A 23,764-nucleotide genomic window follows, 5' to 3' on the forward strand; every position below is an offset into this window, starting at 1 on the left:
TTAAGGATAGTTGATGTAGTTTGCGTTCTTATCCTAGTGTCATTGTCATTGCATCTTTTTTTATGTCCTTAGGTTTTAAGTAGAGAACTGATATTCCTTTTTTTTTGTTTTTATTGAAAATAACTATTGCTGTTCCCTTGCTAGTAATTTGATTATAAAGTCTTTACATATTAGGTGTTTCAGGTAATTAAAGCTTATTTTTTCTGTGCAGAGAACTTTTTAAAAATGCTCAAAATTCTGATTGAAGTTTTTCTAATATGGCCAAAATCTGTATGTTTTGTGTATCATCTTAAATAAAGTAACATATTGCTAGGCCATATATTTTCTTTTGGTGTCTCTGTCACCATTCTTTTCCAGTGTGCCCAAGACCCACTATCTGCTTTCAGCTTGCAAAAAAAGGGATAACAATGGGAGGATGAAGGTGAAGAGAAACTGTTAAGTAATTTATGTTCAATAGAAGGCTACAGACTTCATCCCAGTAGAAAAAGGGGAAAAGTGGACTGGAAAGAAATTAAATTTTTTCCCCCCTTTATCATTTTCCACAGAGGCTTCCAAATTGGTGATTATCTGCCAACTTTAAATCTCTGAAACTATCTGGAAGAAGCATAGCTCTTGCGTACAGAATATAGCTGGATCTTTTTGTAGCTCTGACAAAAGTCATGGAGCCATGATTATGCTGGACAAATAGGATTTTTCCTTGTGATAATGATCCCTAGGAGAAAAAAGAAAAAACCAAGTTAAAAAAGTGTTACCTTGAGAAACTGCTCATGTATCTATAGATGACATAGGCAAAAGCTTTCACAGACATATTTAACTGCATATGTTCCTTTCAAAATGGTCGTGGTTTTCCTTTCCAATAATCTTGACATAATACCATTAGACAATTTAGTCCTTTTGACATCCAAGAAACTGAAAATGGAACATCAGTAATTTTTTGAAGCAGCTGACAAGAGAAGTGTCTATATCTTTTGTGGAAATTCAACTCCATGTAAGTTTAGGTTTTATTCCTCAAATTGCTGACCCTTGCTTTACAGCAGATGTAAGAATGCTAAGGAAAGAATCTGAATTGACTAGGACAACTAAGCTTTTTTTAATTTAATTTTTTTATTTCCTTCTTTCCTGGACTAAACTTTTGGAAGACAGGTCATTTCTTAAATAGTAGTCCCCAAGTTAAATAGGTAGTCTCCAATTAATCAGCTGTACTCCAAAAGTTTCTAAGTTGGAACATTGAGATGAGTCTACAATCCTAATGAAACTGAAATACCATGTACTTGCAGCTGAAAGCTGAGAAAGACAGTGTTGTTGCATGCAATATTGGAGATTAAACAAAAAACATTGAATATTTTTTCCCCATCTCAAAGAGCTAGTTGGAGTTTTGTGAATGGCAGTCTGTAGACTTTCAAGTTTTTAAAAAATTAATACTGGTTCATTGTCTTATTTAGAAATTGAAGGCTTCCCTTTTCTTGTACCTAAAACAGCTGCGATCATGGTTTTAGAACTGAAAGAGACCTTAGAGGTCATCAAGTCCAAACATCCCCAGCCAAAGGATAAGGAAACTGAGGTTTCCTAAGTTTCCATGACTTGTCCATGGTTGTCTAACTAGTAATCAAACTGGATTTAAACCAAGGCTAATACACAATTCTCTGCTGCCTCATTATTTGGGGAATAGAGGACAATCTCAAAGCTTCCAAGTAGAAATTTTAGAGGAAAAAGATAAAGTAGATAGATGTCTTTAAAGGGAAAAAAAATGCTCACTTAATGAGCAACAAAAGATCAAAAATTGCAAAATGGGGAGAACACTGCACATGTTTGCCCTCTTGGTAGGAAATCAACATTTCCCCAAATGATTGTTTGCTGAGGCAATTAGTTAAGTGACTTGCCCAGGGGCACATAGCTAGAAAGTGCTAAATGTCTCAGTTCAAATTTGAACTCAGGTCCTCCTTCCTCCTGACTTCCTCCTGACAGGGCTGCCCCTCCCCATGTTTTAATACAAATTGAGGGGAGAGATCTGCAAGAGAAATAAATTTCAACTGAGCAGTCACTGTAATTAATCAGCATTTGTAAATCAGGGGATTTTTTTTTATCCCTAATAGCATCAATCACATTACTAATCTTAGATATATGGTAAACCTCTGAGAAGATGATTCTAAAAGGAAATTTAATTTAGCAGTATAAGGAACAAGAACATATTTTTTCTATGTATGGTGATGATTTGGAATGGGTAAAAGTTAAAGCAGTGAATTTTAGAATAAAGCACAAAAATGAATGCTTATAACATAAGCAGTAAAAGAAAATTTGAAAATAAAAAGAATACTTTGAGTTGATAGCCTTTTTCTGAAAAATACCTAATCTTTTGATATGAGTTTAATTTAGTACAGCAAACATAGCTTAGGTAAATATACAAGGGATGCAAAGATAACTAATTTTCTAGACCAACTAAAGGTGCTAGTAGTCTAGTGGGTCTCATAGTCCCTGCCCTCAAGGATCTTAAATTCTTTTTTTTTTCCTGAGGCTGGGGTTAAGTGACTTGCCTAGGGTCACATAGCTAGGAAATGTTAAGTATCCACTATATCACCTAGCTGCCCCTTAAATTCTTTTTATTGAGGGAAATAAGATATGTAAACGGTGTGTGTTGTATGTGTGCATAGATATATATGTGTGTATGTATTTAATTGGTAAGACCTGTCACATACCAATGTGCTTTTCTTTCAAAATTCCCTTTGCAACAGACAAGAAAAACAGGTCTTCATAGGGACAATATCTGAAAATATAACTCATTGTACATTTATAGCCCACTCCTTGTCTGCAGAGTATTGGGACATGTACTTCACCATTAGCATCCTAAAGCCACAATTATAGGCAATAATTTGAAGGGAAAGTAGTACTAGTAGCAGGAGTAGAGGACTGCTATGTAATGATAGATGGGAAATCCAGCACACTTAACTAGGAAAGTAAAAATAAAGTGCCGATGAGAGATTGACCTGATTGGGTAGTATTTGGAATGGAAAGGGTGACATAGATATATTTTAGTACAACACAAAGAGCATAGGCTGACCTGGATTGAAATTATCTTTCATTATCTGTGTGATCTTGGACAAATTACCTACCCCTTTGGGCAGCCTTAATTTCCTCATCTGTAAAATTTAAAAGGTTAGATTAAGTGATCTTTAAGGTCCTTCTAGATCTAGTTAAAATTCCCCACATTTTAGAGATGCTAACATTTTCCCCACATTTTAGAGATAGCTCTTGGCAACCAAATATGAGTTGAAATGCAATCAGTCAAATCAGAAAGATAAAAAGGAGCAGCATTGAGAATTAGAACCAAATCCTCTATACTTGTTTTAAAAACATTATATTTCATCTAATTATAAATGACCATAAAATATTTAATCTAAGGCTTTCTCCTTGTGATTTCATTTCTCTCTGTGGCATATTATTAATACACCTAAGTCTCCTCTGTTGGAAATTTGGATGTTGAATTTCTTTAATTTTCCAGATAATTATCAGAGCCTATTGATTCTACAGTAATTCTGCTGCAGTAACTAATTGTTCTTTCCACAGGTTCTCATAACCTAGACTTTTTCAAATGCCAAAAACCATAAGATTTTTCCCATATAAAGAATGAAAATAGAAGACAGCATGTGAAACTGTGAATCTTTACTATATAAATTTCAGTTTGGTTTTGTATATTTCAAATTAAACCTGATAATTTTGACACTGACCTGCTTTTCTGATGACCAGAACTATCTTTCTCTAAGCTAATAGACATTACTTCCTCTCCATATTCTTACTATCCAGCCAAACTGGCCTGTTCCTCATACACTACATTATTATATCTGCCATCTTCATACTTATACTTGCCATTCCAGTTCTTCATAAATCTCAGCTCAAGTACCACCCTCTAAAATATTTCCCAGTTGTTGCCTCTTCTCCCATCATTGTATATCCTCAGTATGGGTGTTTTGAGCATAGTGCTACACAGGCGCGTTGAACTAAACATAAACATATAAAAAGTTCGTTCCTGTTTTGAGACTGTGATTTATCTTTTGTTACGATTGTTTATTGCAGGTGAAATATTGTACTTCTAGAAAGTTAATGACTTAAGAAGGCTGTGCTTACCTAATTGTCTCTCTTCCCACCCTCCCCCTAGTGCCTCACAGAGTGCTTAGCTTATGGTTAGTGCTTAATAAATATTTGTTGATAATCAGTAGGTGGAAATTAGAATGCTGGCACAGAGATTGGAAAGTATATATGGAAAAAAATAGAACTTTTTGAAGAAAACTTGTTTTTATATGATTCATTTCAAAGAACCTCAGTTGATTTTTAAATTTCAGGTTTTTAAAAAAGCTTTTTATTTTCAAAACATGCATGGATAATTTTCCAGCATTGACCCTTTTTATAGGCTTGTGTTCCAGATTTTCCCTCCTGTTCCCCAGCCCCTCCCCTAGAGGGGGATATGTATATATGTTATACAAGTTAAAATATATGTTAAATCCAAATGAGTAAGAAAAGCAAATTCAAGCAAATAAAAAAGTGAGAATATTAATGTTGTGAATAATTTCAGTTTTAAACTTGGGTTGTAGTTGGATACTATGCCAGTCAAGTTTGCCTTAAAATGATATACTTTTTCTCCTCCAAATCAAGGGTGACAATTTTAATTTAGTATGATGCAATATCAACTCCAATCCAGGGAATTTTGTAGAACTGTATATACTGATCTTAAATATTTAAGTATTCAAGGAAAAATTTCTCTTCCAGCTTTTCATCATTTTCAAATGCCTCTGTAATTTTCAATGCACTATGCTAATGACTTACCTTAAAAATTTATTGAATATGTGTTGAAATTGATCTTCTACTTTAGATAGTTGTACAGTAAAACATTTAGAAAATTTCCACATTCAGAGATTAATTTGTACTGAACTGGGGTGGGGGGAATTCTAAGAATTCATAGAAATTATTCTGGCTTAGAAAGCAAAAACAGAATTAGGAAAAGCCTCTTGAAGATATGACATTAAGCTTAATATTGAATGTAGTTAGGAGAATCAAACGCTTGAGATAGAGAAGGGATTTCATAAATAAGAGCCTGTGCAAAATATGGAAACATGCCAATTTGTTGGGGATGGGCAATATATATTCAGTTCTAAGAGGTAACTTGCAACCATAATGTGAAGAACTTTAGGTGCCAAAAAAGTTAAATTTTATCTTAAAGCCTATGAGAAGCTTTTTGAAAAAGGGGAATGCCATTGTTAGACCTGTTTTAGGCATAGCAGTATCATCTGCATAGAATGGAATTATGCCAGACTATTGCAATAACAGGCAAAAGATGAGGCCACAGATCACTTTAATGGTCATAAGGATAAAAGGGAAGGAGCCAACGTGAGGAAGAAGAGAATAAACATTTGTTGTATTGTGTCTGCTTATGTGCCCAACATAGTGTTATATACTCTTTGCAAGTATGGATCTCATTTGATCCTCACAACAACTTTGCAAAGTAAGTATATTATCCTTATTTTATATACCAGGAAACTAAGGCAGATGGAGGTTAAATGACTTGTTTAGGTAGTTACATATCTAGTAAGTATCTAATTCAAAGTCTATCAATGTAAACTGTCCACTTCAGGGAAGGAGAAGTTGAAAGGGTATAATAGAAAAGAATTTGCAACTGATTGGATGTGAAAGATGATTTTAAAGTCTTTTCCCATTCTGTGTGCCTGAAACAACAATGCTACCATTAAAAAATAATGAAATTAAGAGTAGGGCAGTTAGGGGAAAAGTATTCAATAGGTTGCTGAAATAAATCTGGAGCCCAGGAAAGAGGAGAGTCAGATGTGTAGATTTAGAAGTCTTGTTAAATTAGATAGAATTGACAAGAGACCAGAAACCCATTACAGTGTTCTGAAGGACAAAAGTGAGAAAAGTGCAGTTTGACTTAAAGAAATTATAGGTGAGGATTTATTTCCTTATCCTCCCTCCTCCAAACAGTTAATTGTTTTGAAGTATATTTCTTTTATAAATATTTTTTCAGCTCCAAATTCTCTTCACCTTATTTCCCCTTCCCCCAGAGAAAGCAAAACCACCCCAAACAATTAAAAACATGTTAGTAAAGTAAAAAAAAATTACTGTATTAGTCATGTCCATATAGATATACATTTACGTGTGTATATTCACAAGTATATATATATACACACATACATACATGCATGTGCACCTCAAGTGGAGGATAATCTTTTTGTCTCCTTTAGATTTTGTTTCCCTTTACATTGTCTTTCAAAGTTGTTGATGTTTATATTATTGTTAAATATAAATGGTACAGCTTTTGCTCACTTCATACAAATCTTCCAAGGTTTCTCTGAAACTACCATCTTCTAGCATAGTGTTCCATCCTATTCATATACCATAATGTGATATGTTTCAATTTTAAACCTTCATAAAAGGAGCTAGTATAAATATTTTTATGTCCATGAGTCCTTTATTTTTCTTTTCTTTTTTTTTTTTTTTTTAACATGGAGAAGTCAAAGGCTATATTCAGTTTTATCCTCCACATTTGAAGGGGCATAGTTTCATACTTTCCATATGGCTAGATCAGTTCACAGCTTCACCAGCAATGTATTAATATACTTGTTTTAGTAGCCTCTTTATTTTCCCTTTTTTGATCAGCTTTACTAATCTAATGCATATAGATGGTATCTCAGAGTTCACTTTTATGTTTTAGTGATTTAGAGATTGGGGGGTGGGGTGGTAATTTATAGCATGACATGTTTCCTCTGAAAACTCAAGCATGATTAATTATAAGGGGAAAACTTGCAGTATATAATATTATGGCTGTCCAAAAATGGAATGGACCGCCTTGGGAAATAGACTTGTTACAGCGAAGTAAATGTTGGACTAGATGGTCATTGAGGTTTCTTCTAACCCCAAAGGTTGAAAAGTTAGTAAATGATGAAATGGAAGCAACCAACATAAGCATACTTTTACATAATTTTGATGTTTTGAGAGGAAATAAATTGGTTAGTACCTTAAGCTGATGACAGCAGAGTTTTTTTCAGAGGAGGTGAAATTGTTGAATGACTGTGATAGATGAGTGTCAGTGAGGAGTAAACTTCATTTTTAGCCTGTTAGCAATGTGGGGATGCAATCTTCTGGGTGGAGGCATGCCATGAAGGGCAGTTTATTTATTACCAAGAGAAACATGATTCCAAAGGACACAATGAAAAGGAAAGATAAAAGTGGAATAGAGACATTTGAGGTAGGGTTAGGGGTGGTATGCTATAAGAGAGCTGGGCATAGAGTTGAGGAAATGAGATCGTATTGTAACCTAAAGACTTCATAAGACTTAAGGACATTTTATAGCCTCAAGACTCAGAATCACATCTTTTCTAGTAGCAACGGTAATATTATGTACTGAAAAGAGTTGTCAAAAGGGATGGAAGTTGGGGAGGTATTATGGTAAAGGGCATGTGGCAAGATGCTGGCTGGGCTTTGGTACCTAGTTAAGGACTAGAAAAAGGAAAGACGGTTAAGGTGAAGTTTAAAATCTGGGGGTTAGCTAATGGATTATAGAGGATTTGAAATGTGTTTTCATGTATATACTCAGTAGCCAGGTTATCCACTTTTTGCAGATTGCTTTTCTATTCCTGGAATGAAAAAAAAACTCTGCTCTACTTGTCAAATGGCTTTTCTTCAAAAAGGAAATTAATAGTTCAGGTTCTTCTACCACAAAACCTTACTGATTCCCTCCATTGAAAATATTTTCTTCCAAGTTTTAGTCTTATATATTTAATATGGATTTTGTATCTCTTAATAGACTGTAGGCTTTTTTAACTTCATATCTTTTAGCATGTCTTCTATACAGTTGTTACTCAACACATGTCTGTTGAATAGTATTCCATCATACCCTTGGTACCTGAGATGCTAGCTATGACCAAATCTCTTTTGAATGTCAGAATGTGAAAAGAAAGCAGTAAGTTAGGAAGATCTATTAGTATCTATTCCTTCCTATTGCTGTGCCAAATCTCTGTATGCTTTGTTAAGAGTAAGGCGAGATAAAAATTTTATGTAAGTGGTAACGACCAAATCTTTGTAGTTACAATGCTGGGCTTTAGGTATCTTCGGCCTTCTTAGGATATGGTATAAAGCATATTTCACTCCTCTCATCGGGCAGTTGTTCCCCTCCCTTCTCCCCTCCATGATAGTAGAGAAATTGAGAAATACAAATTAACTTTTTTTTTTAATGGCTACTGCTTCAAAATGCAACCAATTTTTATTTTCTTTGGCTAAATCATGCCCTAGAATAGGGATTTCTAATGTTTATACCATGTTAAGTAATGTTTTTGGAGCCTTTTAGATTTTAGTCCAGTTCATATTTTTCTCTCTTAAAAGCTTTATTATAATTCAAGAAAAAAGCAATTTACAAAATACATTACCAATACCAATTCCATACCAATCCTAGTAAATAGGTAACAAAAGTATTTTTTCAGAAGAGGAAAGAGGCTCAAGAGTATAGATACACTTAGCTATGTCTACGTAGTTTTAGAGCCAGAATATGAATCACTTTTAAAAATTTCAAATATATGTATTTAAGGTCACACATTAACATTTAATTATGCAAATCTCATCAAATGCTGCTTTTTCTCATTTTTGTGTTCTGTTATGTTTCTAAAAATTGAACACAAGTTGTGAAGCATGATCAGCCTTGAGTTTAAAATTATAACAATTGAAGAAAAGGTGAACTGTATTTTTTAATTTTTACTTTCTTCTTTTACTTTAGGTTCTCTACTTTTGGAGTCCAAAATTAATCCTAACACTGCATACCAGAAGCAGCAGGTAATATTGAAATTCATTTTCTTTTTCCTGTTTATTATCATGAAATAATTTTAAAGGTAATATCATTGTCTTGCCTTTGCATAATGGACGCATTTATGGTTTCTAAATATGGAAAGAATTTCTGTTTAGCATTTGTAGCATATAGATTTACTACATGAGATTAAATATGATCTCCAAATTTGGATGAACTAATTAATATTGTGGATTTTCCCCTGAAGTCTAGTTCTTTGATTCTTTTTGGTGTTGCAATGACTCTGATTCTCCATGACAAATTCTGGAAGTCCTACTGAACTAAAGAGTTTTGGTCCAGTGGTTTGTATGTCAGTTCTGACACCCATTCTATCCAAATTAAAGGGATCTTAACCAGCTGCCAGGTGGCCACTATTTATTCTAGAGGTAGAGGACTTACAGTAGAGAAAAGCATCCATCCCAAGAGAATCATAGATCTTTGTATTTAAGTATTTAAATAATATTGAAGATACATTATTTTATTTTCTTTTTTTTTTTTTTTTTAATAATAATATTATCCCTTGTATTCATTTTTCCAAATTATCCCCTCCCTCCACTCCCTCCCCCCGATGACTGGTAATCCCATATATTTTACATGTGTTACAATCTAACCTAGATACAATATATGTGTGTAAATACCATTTTCTTGTTGCACATTAAGTATTAGATTCCAAAGGTATAAGTAATTCACTTCCCAGTGTTCCATCTCTGGGTGTAGTTATTTCTGTCCATCATTGATCAACTGGAAGTGAGTTGGATCTTCTTTATGTTGAAGATATCCACTTCCATCAGAATACATCTTCATACAACAGTGAAGAGTACAGCGATCTTCTGGTTCTGCTCATTTCACTCAGCATCAGTTGATGCAAGTCTCTCCGAGCCTCTCTGTATTCCTCCTGCTGGTCATTTCTTACAGAGCAATAATATTCCATAACCTTCATATACCATAATTTACCCAACCATTCTCCAATTGATGGGCATTCATTCAACTTCCAGTTTTTAGCTACAACAAAAAGAGCTGCCACAAACATTTTGGCACATACAGGTCCCTTTCCGCTCTTTAGTATTTCTTTGGATATAATCCCAATAACAGCAATGCTGGATCAAAGGGTATGCACAGTTTGATAACTTTTTGGGCATAGTTCCAAATTGCTTTCCAGAATGGCTTGATTCTTTCACAACTTCACCAACAATGGAAGATACATTATTTTCACTGGGCCTAGATTCTAAGTGGGTGCAACTATTAAGCAAAAGGGATGATGAAGCACCTACTGAAAGGCTAATCATTGTCACTGCTCAGAGATTGGACTTGGACCTGTCTTTTAGTACCTCCTTGAAACAGGAAATTGGAAAATGCTGTGTTACAGAGCACTAAAGATCTAGAATCCATGTATACTATAGGTATGAATCAAACTTAAATTTTTGCATGAAAAAATCAAATTGATCCAAATGCAGATTCATAACCATATAAATTATAGAATGTTGCAGCCTTTGATTGCCTCTGTTATGCAGTATAAATTTATTGAGCTAGTTGTCATTTTGAGTAGGTACCTCTTCTATGTAAATGCAGTTACTATAATCAAATGTGTGCATTCATTGACCTGGGTATCCTACAAAGTCAGTGAAATAGGTTTTGTTTTTGTTTTTATTTTGTCAGTTAATGAAAATTGTTTTCTCCCCAATTGAAAAAAAATTTAAATGCCTTGTAGAAAATATGCATAGTTTTTAAAAAATCCCTGCATTAACCATGCCCAAAAAAGTATTTCTTGCTGTTTCTTGACTTTTGCCATTATTTGGCCTATGAAGAATGAAAAAAAATGTGTCAACATTTGGTAAAATGAAATAGAGGGGATAAATAATTTTTCTTTTAGCCAGATATAATCATTTGTCCTAAAAGGGCACAAAAAATGCTATCCACCTCCAAATAAAAGTGACAAAGTTAAGGAATAAAGCAAGAAATACTTTTTGGGCAAGATTAATGCAGGAATTTGGTATTGATACCAGACTATGAAGAATGAAAAAAAGATTATCAACATTTTGGTAAAATGAAATAGAAGGGATGCACTCTTATACCTGATTGTCATGATTTCTTCTACCTTAGTGCATTCTTGCAAGCTATACACCCATTATTAGAACCCATAGTTTCTTCTTGTCTCTACCTATTAAGTGACTTGCCCAGGGTCACATAGCTAGGAAGTGTTAAGTGTCTGAGACCAGATTTGAATTCAGGTCCTCCGGAATTCAAGGCTGGTGCTCTATCCACTGCACCACCTAGCTGCCCCTTTACCTATTTCTTTAAGGCTTGACTCGGTGCCACATTCATGACTTCCTTGAATTCCTCCTAACTGAAAGTGTTATTCTTTATTATTTTTTAACTGCTTTGAATCTCTTTTGAACACAGTAATTTGTATTATCCATCTTCTAAAATGTCTTTTCTTCTACATATCTATTTTCCCTCTCCCTGATTCTGCTGCTTCTCTCTCTCCTTCCCCCTTCCCCTCTTAGACTGGAAACTCTTTGAGCAAGGATTCTTGTTATTTTTTATTTTTGTATTCCTGACAACTGACAAATAGCCAGAATTGTTAAATGTTTCAATTGAATCAAAACAATCTTGTTAGTGGTATTCATGTTTTAAATGTGGATTGAGGCATGTTAATCATGACTTACTGACATTATGTAACAAAGCAATAGAAAAGATGGCATTGCAATTCAGGTTTTAGTTGGATGATTATTTTGTTCCTTCCCCATGAATTGCTGCCTAAATAATTAATTAAATGAACTTCTATCTGTAGTTAGTAAAAATCTCTGGCCCCTAAATATGGATCACAACATAATATTTTTACCTTTTTTGTTATTTGCTTTTTTTTCTTTCAATTTTTTCTCTTTTTCTAATTTTTCTTATAAAGTATGATAAGTGGAAGTCTGTTTAGAGGAATTGCTTTAACCTATATCGAATTACTGTCTAGGGGAGGAAGAAAAATTTGAAATGCAGGGTTTTGCATGAATTTAGAAAATTAAAAACTTATTAAAAATGTATGTTTACTAATGGTATCTGGGTCAAAGTGAGATGACAGAAAGCTCAAGCTTTTTGAACTCTGGAATTGAACAAAATCAAGTCTAAATTCAACAGTGATTAAATTAAAATTTAAAGTCATGTAATTAACTAGGTAAATAAAATATACACTATGAAGAAGACATAATAGAGGTTTCTCCACTATGGGCATCCAGTTCCTTGTCACTACAAGATTAATATTAGCCAGCAAACATGGCTACTAAAATGCTAATTAATATCAGACCACATTAAAAATTTTCAGATCACAGCTTGGAGTATTATGCTCAATTCTGGATGTAATTTATAAGAATGGTTGGATCAGTTCAGTTCACAACTCCACCAACAATGAATTAGTCTGTTTTCCCACATTACCTTCAACATTTATCATTATCTTTTCTTGTCATCTTAGCCAATCTGAGATAGTGGTATCTCAGAGTTGTCTTTATTTTGCTGATCAATAGTAATCAATATTTTCTCTAATAGGGCTTTAGAACATTTTTTCACATGATTAGAAATGGCTTTAATTTCTTCTGAAAATTAATATCTTTATCAATAGGGGAATGACTTATTCCTATAAATTTGATTCCATTCTCCATTTTGGAAATGAAGCCTTTATCAGAAGCACTGGCAGTTTTTTTGGTTTCATGGGGGTGTTTCTCCAAAGAGAAATTGTATGTCACAAGACCATTGCATAGTATATAGGAAATAGCTGTATGTTGAGGAATGAGGAGATCTAGATTTTTATTCCATGCATAACTAACACCCCGCCTTTGGAATCTTTTCTCATCTATAAGATTAATGGAACAGAAATATTGACATGCATTAGAGGAGCAAGGAAGAAACTTTTTTTTTTTCCTGATCTATGGATTGAGAGTTCATGACCTTGAACAAAGAGATGGAGATCACAGAAACTCAAAATGAACATTTTTGATTATTTAAAATTAAACGATATTGCACAAAACCAAATGCAGATAAAATTAACTGGGGAAAAATCTTTGCAGCAAATTTCTCTGATATAGTCCTCATATCCAAGTTATAGCTATAAGCAACTGATTTAAATTTATAAGATAAATAGCCATTGCTTAATAAAGGATATGAAAAGGTAGTTCTGAAGGAAGGAAATTCAAGGTTTTTATAGCCATATTTTTACTAATAGTTAAAGCAAAGGATTAAAATAACTGAGGATTTGGACATAGATTGTTCTCCCCTTCCCCATCTCGTGTTCTCCTCCCCCAAAAAGGGGGATCTTGGATAAGAGACACACTAATATGCTATTGTAGTTTTGAATTGATAGAGATTTTAGAACTAGTCCCCATTTCACGCCGCCTCAGTCTATTGTAGATTTCAAAGAAAGGGACCCATAGGTACCAAAATATTTATATTGGCTCTTCATCAGTTAGGAGAATGTCAAACAAACGATGTTGTAGAATACTATTTGCTGTAAGAAATGAGGTGTTTGTAAGGACTTTATTATTCCCAATATGCATTCAGTTTTTAAATCTTGTCAGTTTATCCCTATGTTTCTGGCATCCATTCCTTTATCTCCTTAAGAGAAGATGTACATAAATGTAGGGTATTGGTTACTGCTTTCCTATTATTACAGTAACCTCTTAACAGCTTTTTTGTGTATCTCATACAGCTCCCATACAGTTCTCACAGGTCTCACCTCAGAATTTCCTTTATCATGTTTTCTTTGGTTTTCCTAGTTTTTATTTGTAAATACTAGTGTCCACATTGTTACATTGACTTAGATTCTATCATTTATCATTTATCAAAGAAACACTGTACTTTACTAAATAAAGTAAGCTAAAATAAAACAAATGCTTTTGATCCTAAATTTTTATTGTGGGCTGTGGTATAAGCCAAGCCTGTTGTGGCATATAGATAGTATAATTGTATTCTCTTGTGTACTATCTTTTTCCATTTCCATTCTTAATGCCATAATTAGTAGCTACAGTTGTCCAATATATCTGTAAACACATAACATTATATTGCCTCTGATCTTTAGTTTTTTCCTATCACCTATAGACAGATTTCAAGTTTTTCATGCATACAGTCACATGCACAAAGAGCTTCTGGAGTTAGAATATTCCTTATTCTTCACTACTACTTTCAGCATCTTCTTTGGCCATCCATCACTCAATAGCTTCTTGAAACATTCTATTAAAATTTTTTACTCTGAATTCAAATCTTATTGGCTATTATGGGCTAACTCAGGTTATCCTCTCATTAAGGAATTAAGCATCTGGCTCATTGTTCTCCCTAACTCTTGTCCTTATTACATTCTTCTTAATTTTTAAGTAGCTTTATATCTTGTGACCTACTTCTTAACTCAGCCTCACACAATGAGGATCATATCCTAAATCTCACTAATAATCTGTTCTACTCAAAAGCTCTAGAATACCTGATTATAATCTGTCATTCAATTTCTCCCTCTTCCTCAGCCCTAAATATTCTTTCTCCTGCTTTTTTGTTGCAGCTTATCCCTTTCCAAATCCCAGTTCTGGATTACTTTTACCATTCTCTTCCTTAACTTACTCATGTCCTTCTAAATGGACCTATAGATTCTGTTAGCCACACACAGGAAGTGGTCACTCTGAATCTTATCAGTGTGTTGAACTTCCTTAAAAGAGATATTCCAGGGCAGCTAGGTGGCACAGTGGATAGAGCACCAGCCTTGAATTCAGGAGGACCCGAGTTCAAATCTGGTCTCAGACACTTAACACTTCCTAGCTGTGTGACCCTGGGCAAGTCACTTAACCCTCAAAAGAGGGTAAAAAAAGCCTCAAAGAAAAAAAAGAGAGAGAGATATTCCTAGCGGTGACCAGGCAAGTCACTTAACCCCAATTGCCTCAGCAAAAAAAAAAAAACCAAAACGCCATATGATGGCATATCTCTTGTGACACTCCTTACCACTATCTTTTTCTTTTTCCTTTGTCTTTATTTTCAGACAATATACAATATTGAGATACTTCCTGGGGTTTTGTGAGAAATCTGATCTTCTCCATGACTTTCTTATCACCATTATCACCAAAATATTGATGCATTTTGTTTCTGTGCCATTTATTTATTATATTCATTCACTGAGTTCTCCCTTTGTAAAAGAAAAAACAAATTATATGAAATTATACCAAAACTATGACCCACAAAGACACTTTATGGCAACATACATAACATTCTGCTTTTCATTCCACTTACCAAGAAAAAGAATGTGTTTTTATCACCTCCAGCACCAAAATTTACAACAGACAGTAAAACCAGAACAACATACACAATAAATGCAAATAATGTAAGGGAGGAGGGGGGAGTCCATTTACGTTATTGTATTAATTGTATATGTTCTTTCAAATCACTTAAAAAAACAAACATAATATTCCATTATATTCATGTGCTATAATTTGTTTTAGTCAACCCCCCATCAGGAGGTATTCAGTCTGTTTCCAGTTTTTGCTACCATAAAAAATATCGCTGTGAATATTTTTCTATTTGTGGAACTTGTTTTAATGCCTGAATCCCTTGTAGATCAGTGTTTAGTCACTTTTCTCACATAATTGCAAATTGTTTTCCCAGAGTGGTTAAACCATGTTTTCATAATGTAATTCAAACTCATGCCATTCCATAACAAAGCTGCATTATTCTCTTGAATTTAGAGAGGTCATTAAAAACCAAAAAGGTACTGTCTTTAAACAGTTGCTATAAGTCTAATCAGTTAATCGGTCAAGAAGATGGTAAATATATTCATTTTATTTTTCAAGGACACTTTGATCGTGTGGTCTGAAGCAGAAAATTATGACTTGGCCCTTAGCTTTCAAGAAAAAGCTGGATGTGATGAAATATGGGAAAAAATATGTCAGGTAAGTTTAAAAATGGGCATTTTTTTTAAATGCTGCTATCCTGCTTTATTTAGTAGTATAACTCCAAAGAGTTGACAGAAGAAGGTAGCCTAGGAATAACTTATATTTATATATAGCATAACATAGATAACTAATATCACTTAAGAGAAAAGTTTAGATTAATTATATCAATAAATCATACCTATATGAAAATATCTTCCCATAACTTCAGAACCTAACTGTACTCTTTTTTTAAAAATTTTTTAATTAATTGGAATAACTTAAGTGAACCCGAATAGAATGGTATGCAATGAAAATATCCATTTGGTTATGAACAATACTTAAGCATAGGCAACTCTGTGTTCGTAGGACAAGAGAGTAAGAAAGCAAGGTTGTATTCTGGGAGACTAGAAGAGAATAGAGTTTGTGGAGAAAGATAATGAGTTCCATTTTGAGCATTTGGAGTTTGAGATCTCTAGGACTTCTTATTTGTAATGTCATATTAGGAATAGGAGAATAAAAGCTAAAATAAAAAACACTGGAGTTAATTAGATATAGATAAATTTCTGTCATCTGCATAGAGATGATAAGTAGGTCTATACTAGTTGATAAGATCACCTAGAGAGCAAAGAAAGCCCTAGGCAGAACCTTGGAACATCCCCATTTGGGAGGAGGTAATAATGTCAGTAAAGGAGAAAAAGATGGAATATTTCTTCTTAATACACATTGCTTTATATGAGTCATGTTGGGAGAAAAAAAATCAGAGCGAAAGGGGAAAACCGTGGAAGAAAGAACAAAAAGAAGTGAACATAGCATGTGGTGATTTAGTCTCCATGGTTCTTTTTCTGGATGCAGATGGCATTTTCTATCCAAAGTCTTTTGAGATTGCTTAGGATCACTGAACCACTGAGAAGAATCAAGTCTTTCATCGCACATTCTTACTCTTTTTGTACACAATGTATTCCTGGTTCAGGTTGTTTTGCTCAGTATCATATCATGTTTTTCCGTGCCTTTCTAATATCAGCTTTGTTCATTTTTTTAATAGAACAATAATATTTCATTATCTTCATATACCACAACTCATTCAGCTATTCCCCAATTGATGGGCATTTGATTAATTCTTTGCTGTCACAAAAGGAGCTGCTACAAACATTGTGTTCATCTGGGTCCTTTTCCCTTTATGATTTCCTTGGGATACAGACGCAATAGTTGCTCTGCTGTGTCAAAAGGCATGCAGTTTTTATATCCCTTTATGGCATAGTTCCATATTGCTCTCCAGAATTATTGGCTCATTTCACAACTCTACCAACAGTGCACTAGTGAATGTCCCTGTTTTCCCATATCACCTCTAAAATAGTCTTATGAGTAGGAGAGAACCCTGAGAGATTAGCATTAGGAAGCCAGAAAGAAAAAAAGGCCCTGGTAAAGTAGAAGTCCACTGTTCATCAATAACCTAAAAAATAGGAGGGAGTAATTGATGGTGTTGAGCTGAAAGGATAACTTATTATTTTGTTTGGTAAGGTAAAAGGCAAGGTCCTCATCTGAAAGAAAAAATGGAGATGTGTGGGAACTTAGAAAAAAAAATAAAGCTTTTATGGGGAACTAACTATATAGGGAATCAGGAAGGAAACACAGCATTGCCCTGATTGTGCAAAATGCTGATAGCAAGGAATTGGAAATTGAGTGGATGCCCATCAAATGGGAAATGGCTGAATCAGTTATGGTATATGAATGTAAAGGAAAATTATTGTTCTGTAAGAAGTGATGAACAGGCCGATTTCAAAAAAGCCTGGGAAAACTTAAATGAACTGATGCTACACTTAACTGAGCCTTCTCCATCACAATTGGTTCATTTCAGAATTTTTTAAGACTCATTGGTCTTCAATGATTTCATGATGGTCATTCAATATTTATTTAGAATATTGCTTGGCATCCGAATAACAATAACTTTCTTTATTGTCTTGTATTTTTTACATCCTCTTCTGCTCTAAATAACCTACCTGATTTGCTATTCATCTAAATAGAAATTCTATAAACTGATAAAAGAATTAGAATAATATTGAAGTCCAAGATTTGACAACCTATTTGGATATAGATTATATAGAGTCATGGATATTCTCTGGGATAATAGAAGGGTAATGGTGAGGGAATCCAGAGTGTTTTCCTGTAGGGAGTACTATGAACACTGAAAATTGGCCTGTAAAAGATTCGTGAAAATTTAGTTTAGTTAATGCATCAAAATAGTGGAATACATTAAAAAAAGGTTTTGATTATTTCTAGCATTGGTTTTTAAAAAGCCTGCATTTTCTCCCTTCTTCCAGTCTTTCCCTTCACTCAATGAGGAGGCAGTCAGTGTGAAGCCATACAAAACGTTTCCACATTAGCCATATCGCAAAAGGAGATGAGGGCAGAAAAATAAAATGACAGAAGTTTTTAAAAAGTATCCCTTCTCTGAAGGTGGATAATATTGTTCTTCATGTGTTCTATGGATCATTGTCTTGAACAGTTCTTTCACAATTGATCATCACAAAGTCTCCCAGATTTTTCTAAGCCATCCATCCATCTCATTATTTTTATAGTATAATAGTATTTCGTCATAAGCATATGCCATATCATGTTTAGCCATTCTCCAATTGATGACGGTGCCCCAATTTTCAGTTTTTTGCCACCACAAATATAGCTGCTATAAGTATTTTCATACATAAAAGGGTCTTATATATATATATATATATATATATATATATATATATATATATATATATATATATATATATATATATATATATAATTTATAAATTTTCAATCTCTTTGGGATATAGATTTTTGCCAAGTCAAAGGGTATGTACAATTTTATAGCTGCTTGCACAGTTTCAAATTTTTCTTTGGAATGATTGGACCACTACACAACCCAGTAGTACATGAGTGTATCTTTTCCCCACATTCTCTCTAGCATTTATCATTTTCCTCTTCTGTTTGTTATAGCGGTCTGAATAGGTGTAGCTTTCATTTGCCTTTTTTTTTCTCTAACCAAGCATTGATAATGTAACCAAATTTTCTCTAACCAAGCAATTGATAATGTATGTTTGAGAAATAAATTATTGTTCAAAGAACTTTCCTATAAAATTCTCCTACCTCAAGTTTCTTGCTTTCCTTCTCATTTTAGTTTCATCGGTTTTGCTTTTCACAAAAAACTTTTAATTGATTGCATACAATCAAAATTACCCATTTTATTTATATCCTCTGTGTCACAAATTTTTATCCATAGGTCCAACAGGAATTTTTTACCATGTTCCCCTAATTTCTTTGCAGTTTCACCCTTTTTGTCTAAATTATTTACACATTTTGACCTTATTTTGGTATTAGATGTTGATTCTATTTCCAGTGTCTTGTCAAACTGCAGTTTTTTCAGCAATTTTTTCTTGCCTCCAAGGAGGATCTTTAGGTTTGTATCAAATATTAGATTACTATGGTCATTTACCAGTATATATTATGTACCTAATCTATTTCACCATTTAGCCAGCACTACATTGTTTTGTATTATAATTCTTTACACTTTTTCATTGATTCCTTTAATACTGTTAACTTTTTGTATGTGAATTTAGTTGCTTTTTTTTATATAAGCACTGAATAAATAAACTAATTTAGATAGACTTGTCATTTTGATTATATTGGCTTCACCTATCCATTGGTAGTTAATATTTTTCCAGTTCCAGATCTCTCTTTGTTTTGTAATTGTGCTCATACAATCCTTGGGCTTTGTCTGGATAGGTAGACTTCCAAGTATTCCATAATGTCTGCAGTTATTTTAAATAAAAAAATTTTTTTCTGCTGTTGTGCAATGGGGAAAAAATTTTTAATTTACATTAAAAAGTTTAATTTACATATATTTTATAGGATTCTTTCTTTTTTTCTTTTTTTACCAGGTTCAAGGAAAAGACCCTTCTGTGGATATTACTCAGGATCTTGTGGATGAATCTGAAGAGGAACGTTTTGATGATATGTCATCACCAGGTTTGGAATTGCCATCTTGTGAATTAAGTCGACTTGAGGAAATTGCTGAACTTGTGGCATCTTCTTTACCTTCCCCTCTTCGTCGTGAAAAACTCGCACTAGCACTGGAAAACGAGGGCTATATTAAAAAACTCTTGGAACTTTTTCATGTGTGTGAGGACTTGGAAAATATTGAAGGACTACACCACTTATATGAAATTATCAAGGGAATCTTCCTCTTGAATCGAACTGCACTTTTTGAAGTTATGTTTTCTGAGGAATGTATAATGGATGTAATTGGCTGCCTAGAATATGATCCTTCTCTATCACAACCACGGAAACACAGGGAATTTCTTACAAAAACAGCCAAATTTAAAGAGGTGATTCCTATATCAGATCCTGAGCTAAAGCAGAAAATTCACCAAACATACAGAGTTCAGTATATACAAGATATGGTTCTACCCACCCCTTCAGTTTTTGAGGAAAACATGTTATCAACGCTTCATTCTTTCATCTTTTTTAATAAAGTAGAAATTGTTGGTATGTTGCAGGTAAGTCAGATCAAAAATTTAATAGGTTGACTTTGTTTTTCATCAAGTATAAGACTGAATTTATATGTTTACTTTAAAAGAAAACTTCAAAAAATGTCCTATTAATTAGAACTTTTTATTTGGCATTTTAAAAATCTCCATTCAAAAAAAGCATAAAGCTCTTGTAATTGTCCTTTTTAAAAAGGTTTTTGCTTTTGATAGTTTACATTTTGGACAGTGTTGCCATCCTCATTAATACATTTCTAAGGAATGGGTTTTTGGGTTTGTTTTTTTTTTTAAAGTTTGTACTTTTCAAAATATATGAAGATAGGGGAAAAAACTTTCTTTTCACCTTCCTTTTTACCTAGACAATAAGCAAAACCAATATAGGTTTGCAAGATGTGTAATTCTTCTAAACTTATTCTCACATTTGTCATGCTGGACAAGAAAAGTCAGATTAAAAGAAAGAAAGAAAGCGAACGACGACAGTGAAAATACTTTGTTATGGTCTACATTCAGGCCCCATAGTCTTCTCTGGATGCAGATGGTGCTCTCTATCATCTGTCAGAATTGGCCTGAATCACCTCATTGTTGAAAAGAGCCAAGTTGAATTTTCTTAAGGCACCAGTTTACAAGTACAGTTAAGCTTATCACAGTAGAACAGTTTATACTTTGTATATTTTTTGATTAGTTGTCCATTTTGAACTGGGTCTCCTAAGGATCACCTTGATGTCACCTTGACTCTTTCTTGCTCACTTATCATATTCAACCAGTAGTGGCTTCCTTCCTTGACTTTTGTTATCCCTCCACTACTCAATAAAGTCCAGTTTGTTTGTTTGTTTGTTTGTTTGTTTTTGTTTTTGTTTTTTAATCTCCAGGATAAAGCCCTTCAAACTTGTCTCCTTTCTACATTTCCAAACTTTTCACATTCTTCTCCTTTCTGTATACTATGAATCTTCCCATGTTACTAGCCCTCTTGGTATTTCTCACATAGGATATTCCATCTCTTGTCTCTTTACCTTTCTATTGTTCTCCTATCTGGACAGCTTTATTTCCCAGTTTCCTACTGTTGTAATAACACAAGGCTTCCTTTAAGACTCAGCTCATGTGTCATCTTCAGAAGGCTTTTTCTCACCTACTAGAGTTAACTCTTAAAATTAACTTCTGTATATTTATCTTGTATGTTCTGATGAACGTATTTCTCCTCTATTAGAAACTTTTTTTTTTTTGCATCTTCAGTGCTTAGCATACTTTTTGGCAGTTTTGGGGGGTCTTAGGGAGCAGTGGTAGTGATGCCCAAAGAAATTTCAATTAAATATTTATAAATACACAGGAGAGCAAAAGGAGGTTCAAAAGAGTATTCTCAATATTGAACTACTGTTATATAATTTTTTTTAAAGGGTATGTAACAGTTTGGGTTATGCACAAATCTCCTTTTCTGGCATTTATATAAGGAAATGGCTCATGTAAACTTTTTGGCTTGTTGATTCTATCTTTCACTTGCAAATTTTGAGTTTGCCTTCTGTGCACTTATATTATATTATATAGCTCAGGTTGAATTTTGCCTTCTTGAACTAATACAATTGGTAAGGATTACTATCAGAAAATGATTGTTAAAATTAAATGCATTCAGCTAAAGATTTATGTCCTTCGAAATGATAATTTTATTCCACTACCATCCTTTCTATGATAATCTTACATTGTAGCTACTATCTTAAGATTGTGTTTTGAGCATTAATTTTTTAATGGTCGTCATTTGGTGTTATAGGAGGATGAAAAGTTTTTGACAGATTTGTTCGCACAACTAACAGATGAGGCAACAGATGAAGAAAAGAGACAAGAGTTGGTAAGAAATTAGATGTTATGAAAATGATGTAAAACAATTAACATTTAATTCTTCTGTTCACTAATATTTTTCTTAATTTCAGGTTAATTTTCTTAAAGAGTTCTGTGCATTTTCCCAAACGTTACAACCCCAAAACAGAGATGCTTTTTTTAAGACATTGTCAAGTATGGGTATTCTACCAGCTCTAGAAGTCATCCTTGTAAGTTTATTTCATTTTCTCCGATTCCTAATTGTTATAAACAAGAACTTTTTTTAATGTATTAATTATACTAAAACCCTTTTAAAAAGATTTATGAGCTTTTGACATTTCTGTGAATTAGATATTTGTCTCAATGAATAGTACATTTGAACTATAAGATCATTTATTAAGCATTTACTATGTTCCAGGCACTGTGATGAGCTCTGGGAATACAAAAACAAGAAAACAAGCTAGTACCTAATCTCAAAAACTTACATCTAATAGGGAAGACAGAACATTAAAAAGGATAGAGATATTTATATATAGAAAACAAAGTTGGTAGGGAGATAGAACAGACCAAAGAGGCAGCTGAAAAAGAAGTGAGGATTCCCAGTCAGGGATTCAGCAATCACTGAGCAGGCCCAAGGGCAGAATCATTGTTAGATAGGCAAGATAACTTGTCTGGATATTTTTAAATGAGAAAAAGGAAGCAAGAATTAGAAGTAAAGACTGGACAAAATTCTGCTATTCCGTATTGGGCATTTCAGGCAAAAAAAAAATATTCTTGAGACTTAGTAAATTGTTACTCTGTTAATGATTTTTCATTTCTAACACTGAACCCTTATGTCAGCTAAGATTTTAAAATTGAACAGACATTAGAAGTTATAAAGGATGCCCCAAATATGTTTGTCTCCCGTGTTCCATATTTTTTTAGAAAAAGAAAAGTACTTTTTAATCTACAGGGTATGGATGATGCACAGGTGCGAAGTGCTGCTACTGATATATTCTCATACTTGGTTGAATATAATCCATCCATGGTACGAGAGTTTGTCATGCAGGAGGCACAACAGAACGATGATGTAAGTAAGAAGTTAACAGAGCAAAAAATAACCAACAAGGTAAATATTATTTGCACTAATAGTAAATATTTCTTAAAGATTTAAGTTCTGGATATTTTTAAATGAGAAAGAGGAAAAAGTATAGGCCTACCCAACCTAACCAGTGGTAAAGCAATCAAATATTGTCTTGTATCCTTGTACAAATCTTTTGGATTCACTAGTTGTTAAAGCATGTTTTCATTTTAAAAATCCTGAGAATCAGGTTTATTGTTCTTATTTAGTTTCTAATTTTGTTTGACGATTATTAATAACTTAACAAGGAAAATTTCTATTTGCCAGGAATATATTCCTAAAATAATTTTGTAAACTTTTTAAAGGAAGCATTTTTAAATTTTAATGGTGTTTCTGATTCTGCTTGCCTAGCCCAGAGAAGAAATAGATTGGGTTTTTTTTCTCTTGAAGTAATGGATAATGCAGATCTCTTTTAAAATGACTAAAATAATTTTTTTTTTTTTTAGTAATACTATCATAATGACACAATGTCCCTTTGGCAAATTTTAATATGTTTTTAAAGATAAACTGGAATTTATGTTGATGCTCTTAACTTTCATTTTTCTGTTTTAATTATGAATCATTTCTCCTTGCTGTTACTCCTAAAACAATC

At 33.3% G+C, this 23,764-nt stretch overlaps 1 protein-coding gene across 5 annotated transcripts in view; it reads left to right on the forward strand.

The window, feature by feature from the left end:
* Positions 1 to 23,764, forward strand: part of PPP4R3A (protein phosphatase 4 regulatory subunit 3A) — a 56,235-nt gene that overhangs the window by 17,852 nt on the left and 14,619 nt on the right. For 3 of the 5 annotated variants that reach the window (XM_074289713.1, XM_074289715.1, XM_074289712.1), the window contains exons 2-7: positions 8,768 to 8,823; positions 15,640 to 15,738; positions 19,641 to 20,258; positions 22,006 to 22,083; positions 22,166 to 22,282; positions 23,005 to 23,160. In XM_074289713.1, coding sequence (XP_074145814.1) covers positions 8,768 to 8,823; positions 15,640 to 15,738; positions 19,641 to 20,258; positions 22,006 to 22,083; positions 22,166 to 22,282; positions 23,005 to 23,160 — 1,124 coding nt within the window. The remainder of the gene's footprint in view (positions 1 to 8,767; positions 8,824 to 15,639; positions 15,739 to 19,640; positions 20,259 to 22,005; positions 22,084 to 22,165; positions 22,283 to 23,004; positions 23,161 to 23,764) is intronic. The other 2 variants (XM_074289716.1, XM_074289714.1) reach the window with 1 other exon arrangement.

This window comes from Sminthopsis crassicaudata, chromosome 2 (assembly GCF_048593235.1).
Source record: "Sminthopsis crassicaudata isolate SCR6 chromosome 2, ASM4859323v1, whole genome shotgun sequence".
Classification (NCBI taxonomy): domain Eukaryota; kingdom Metazoa; phylum Chordata; class Mammalia; order Dasyuromorphia; family Dasyuridae; genus Sminthopsis; species Sminthopsis crassicaudata.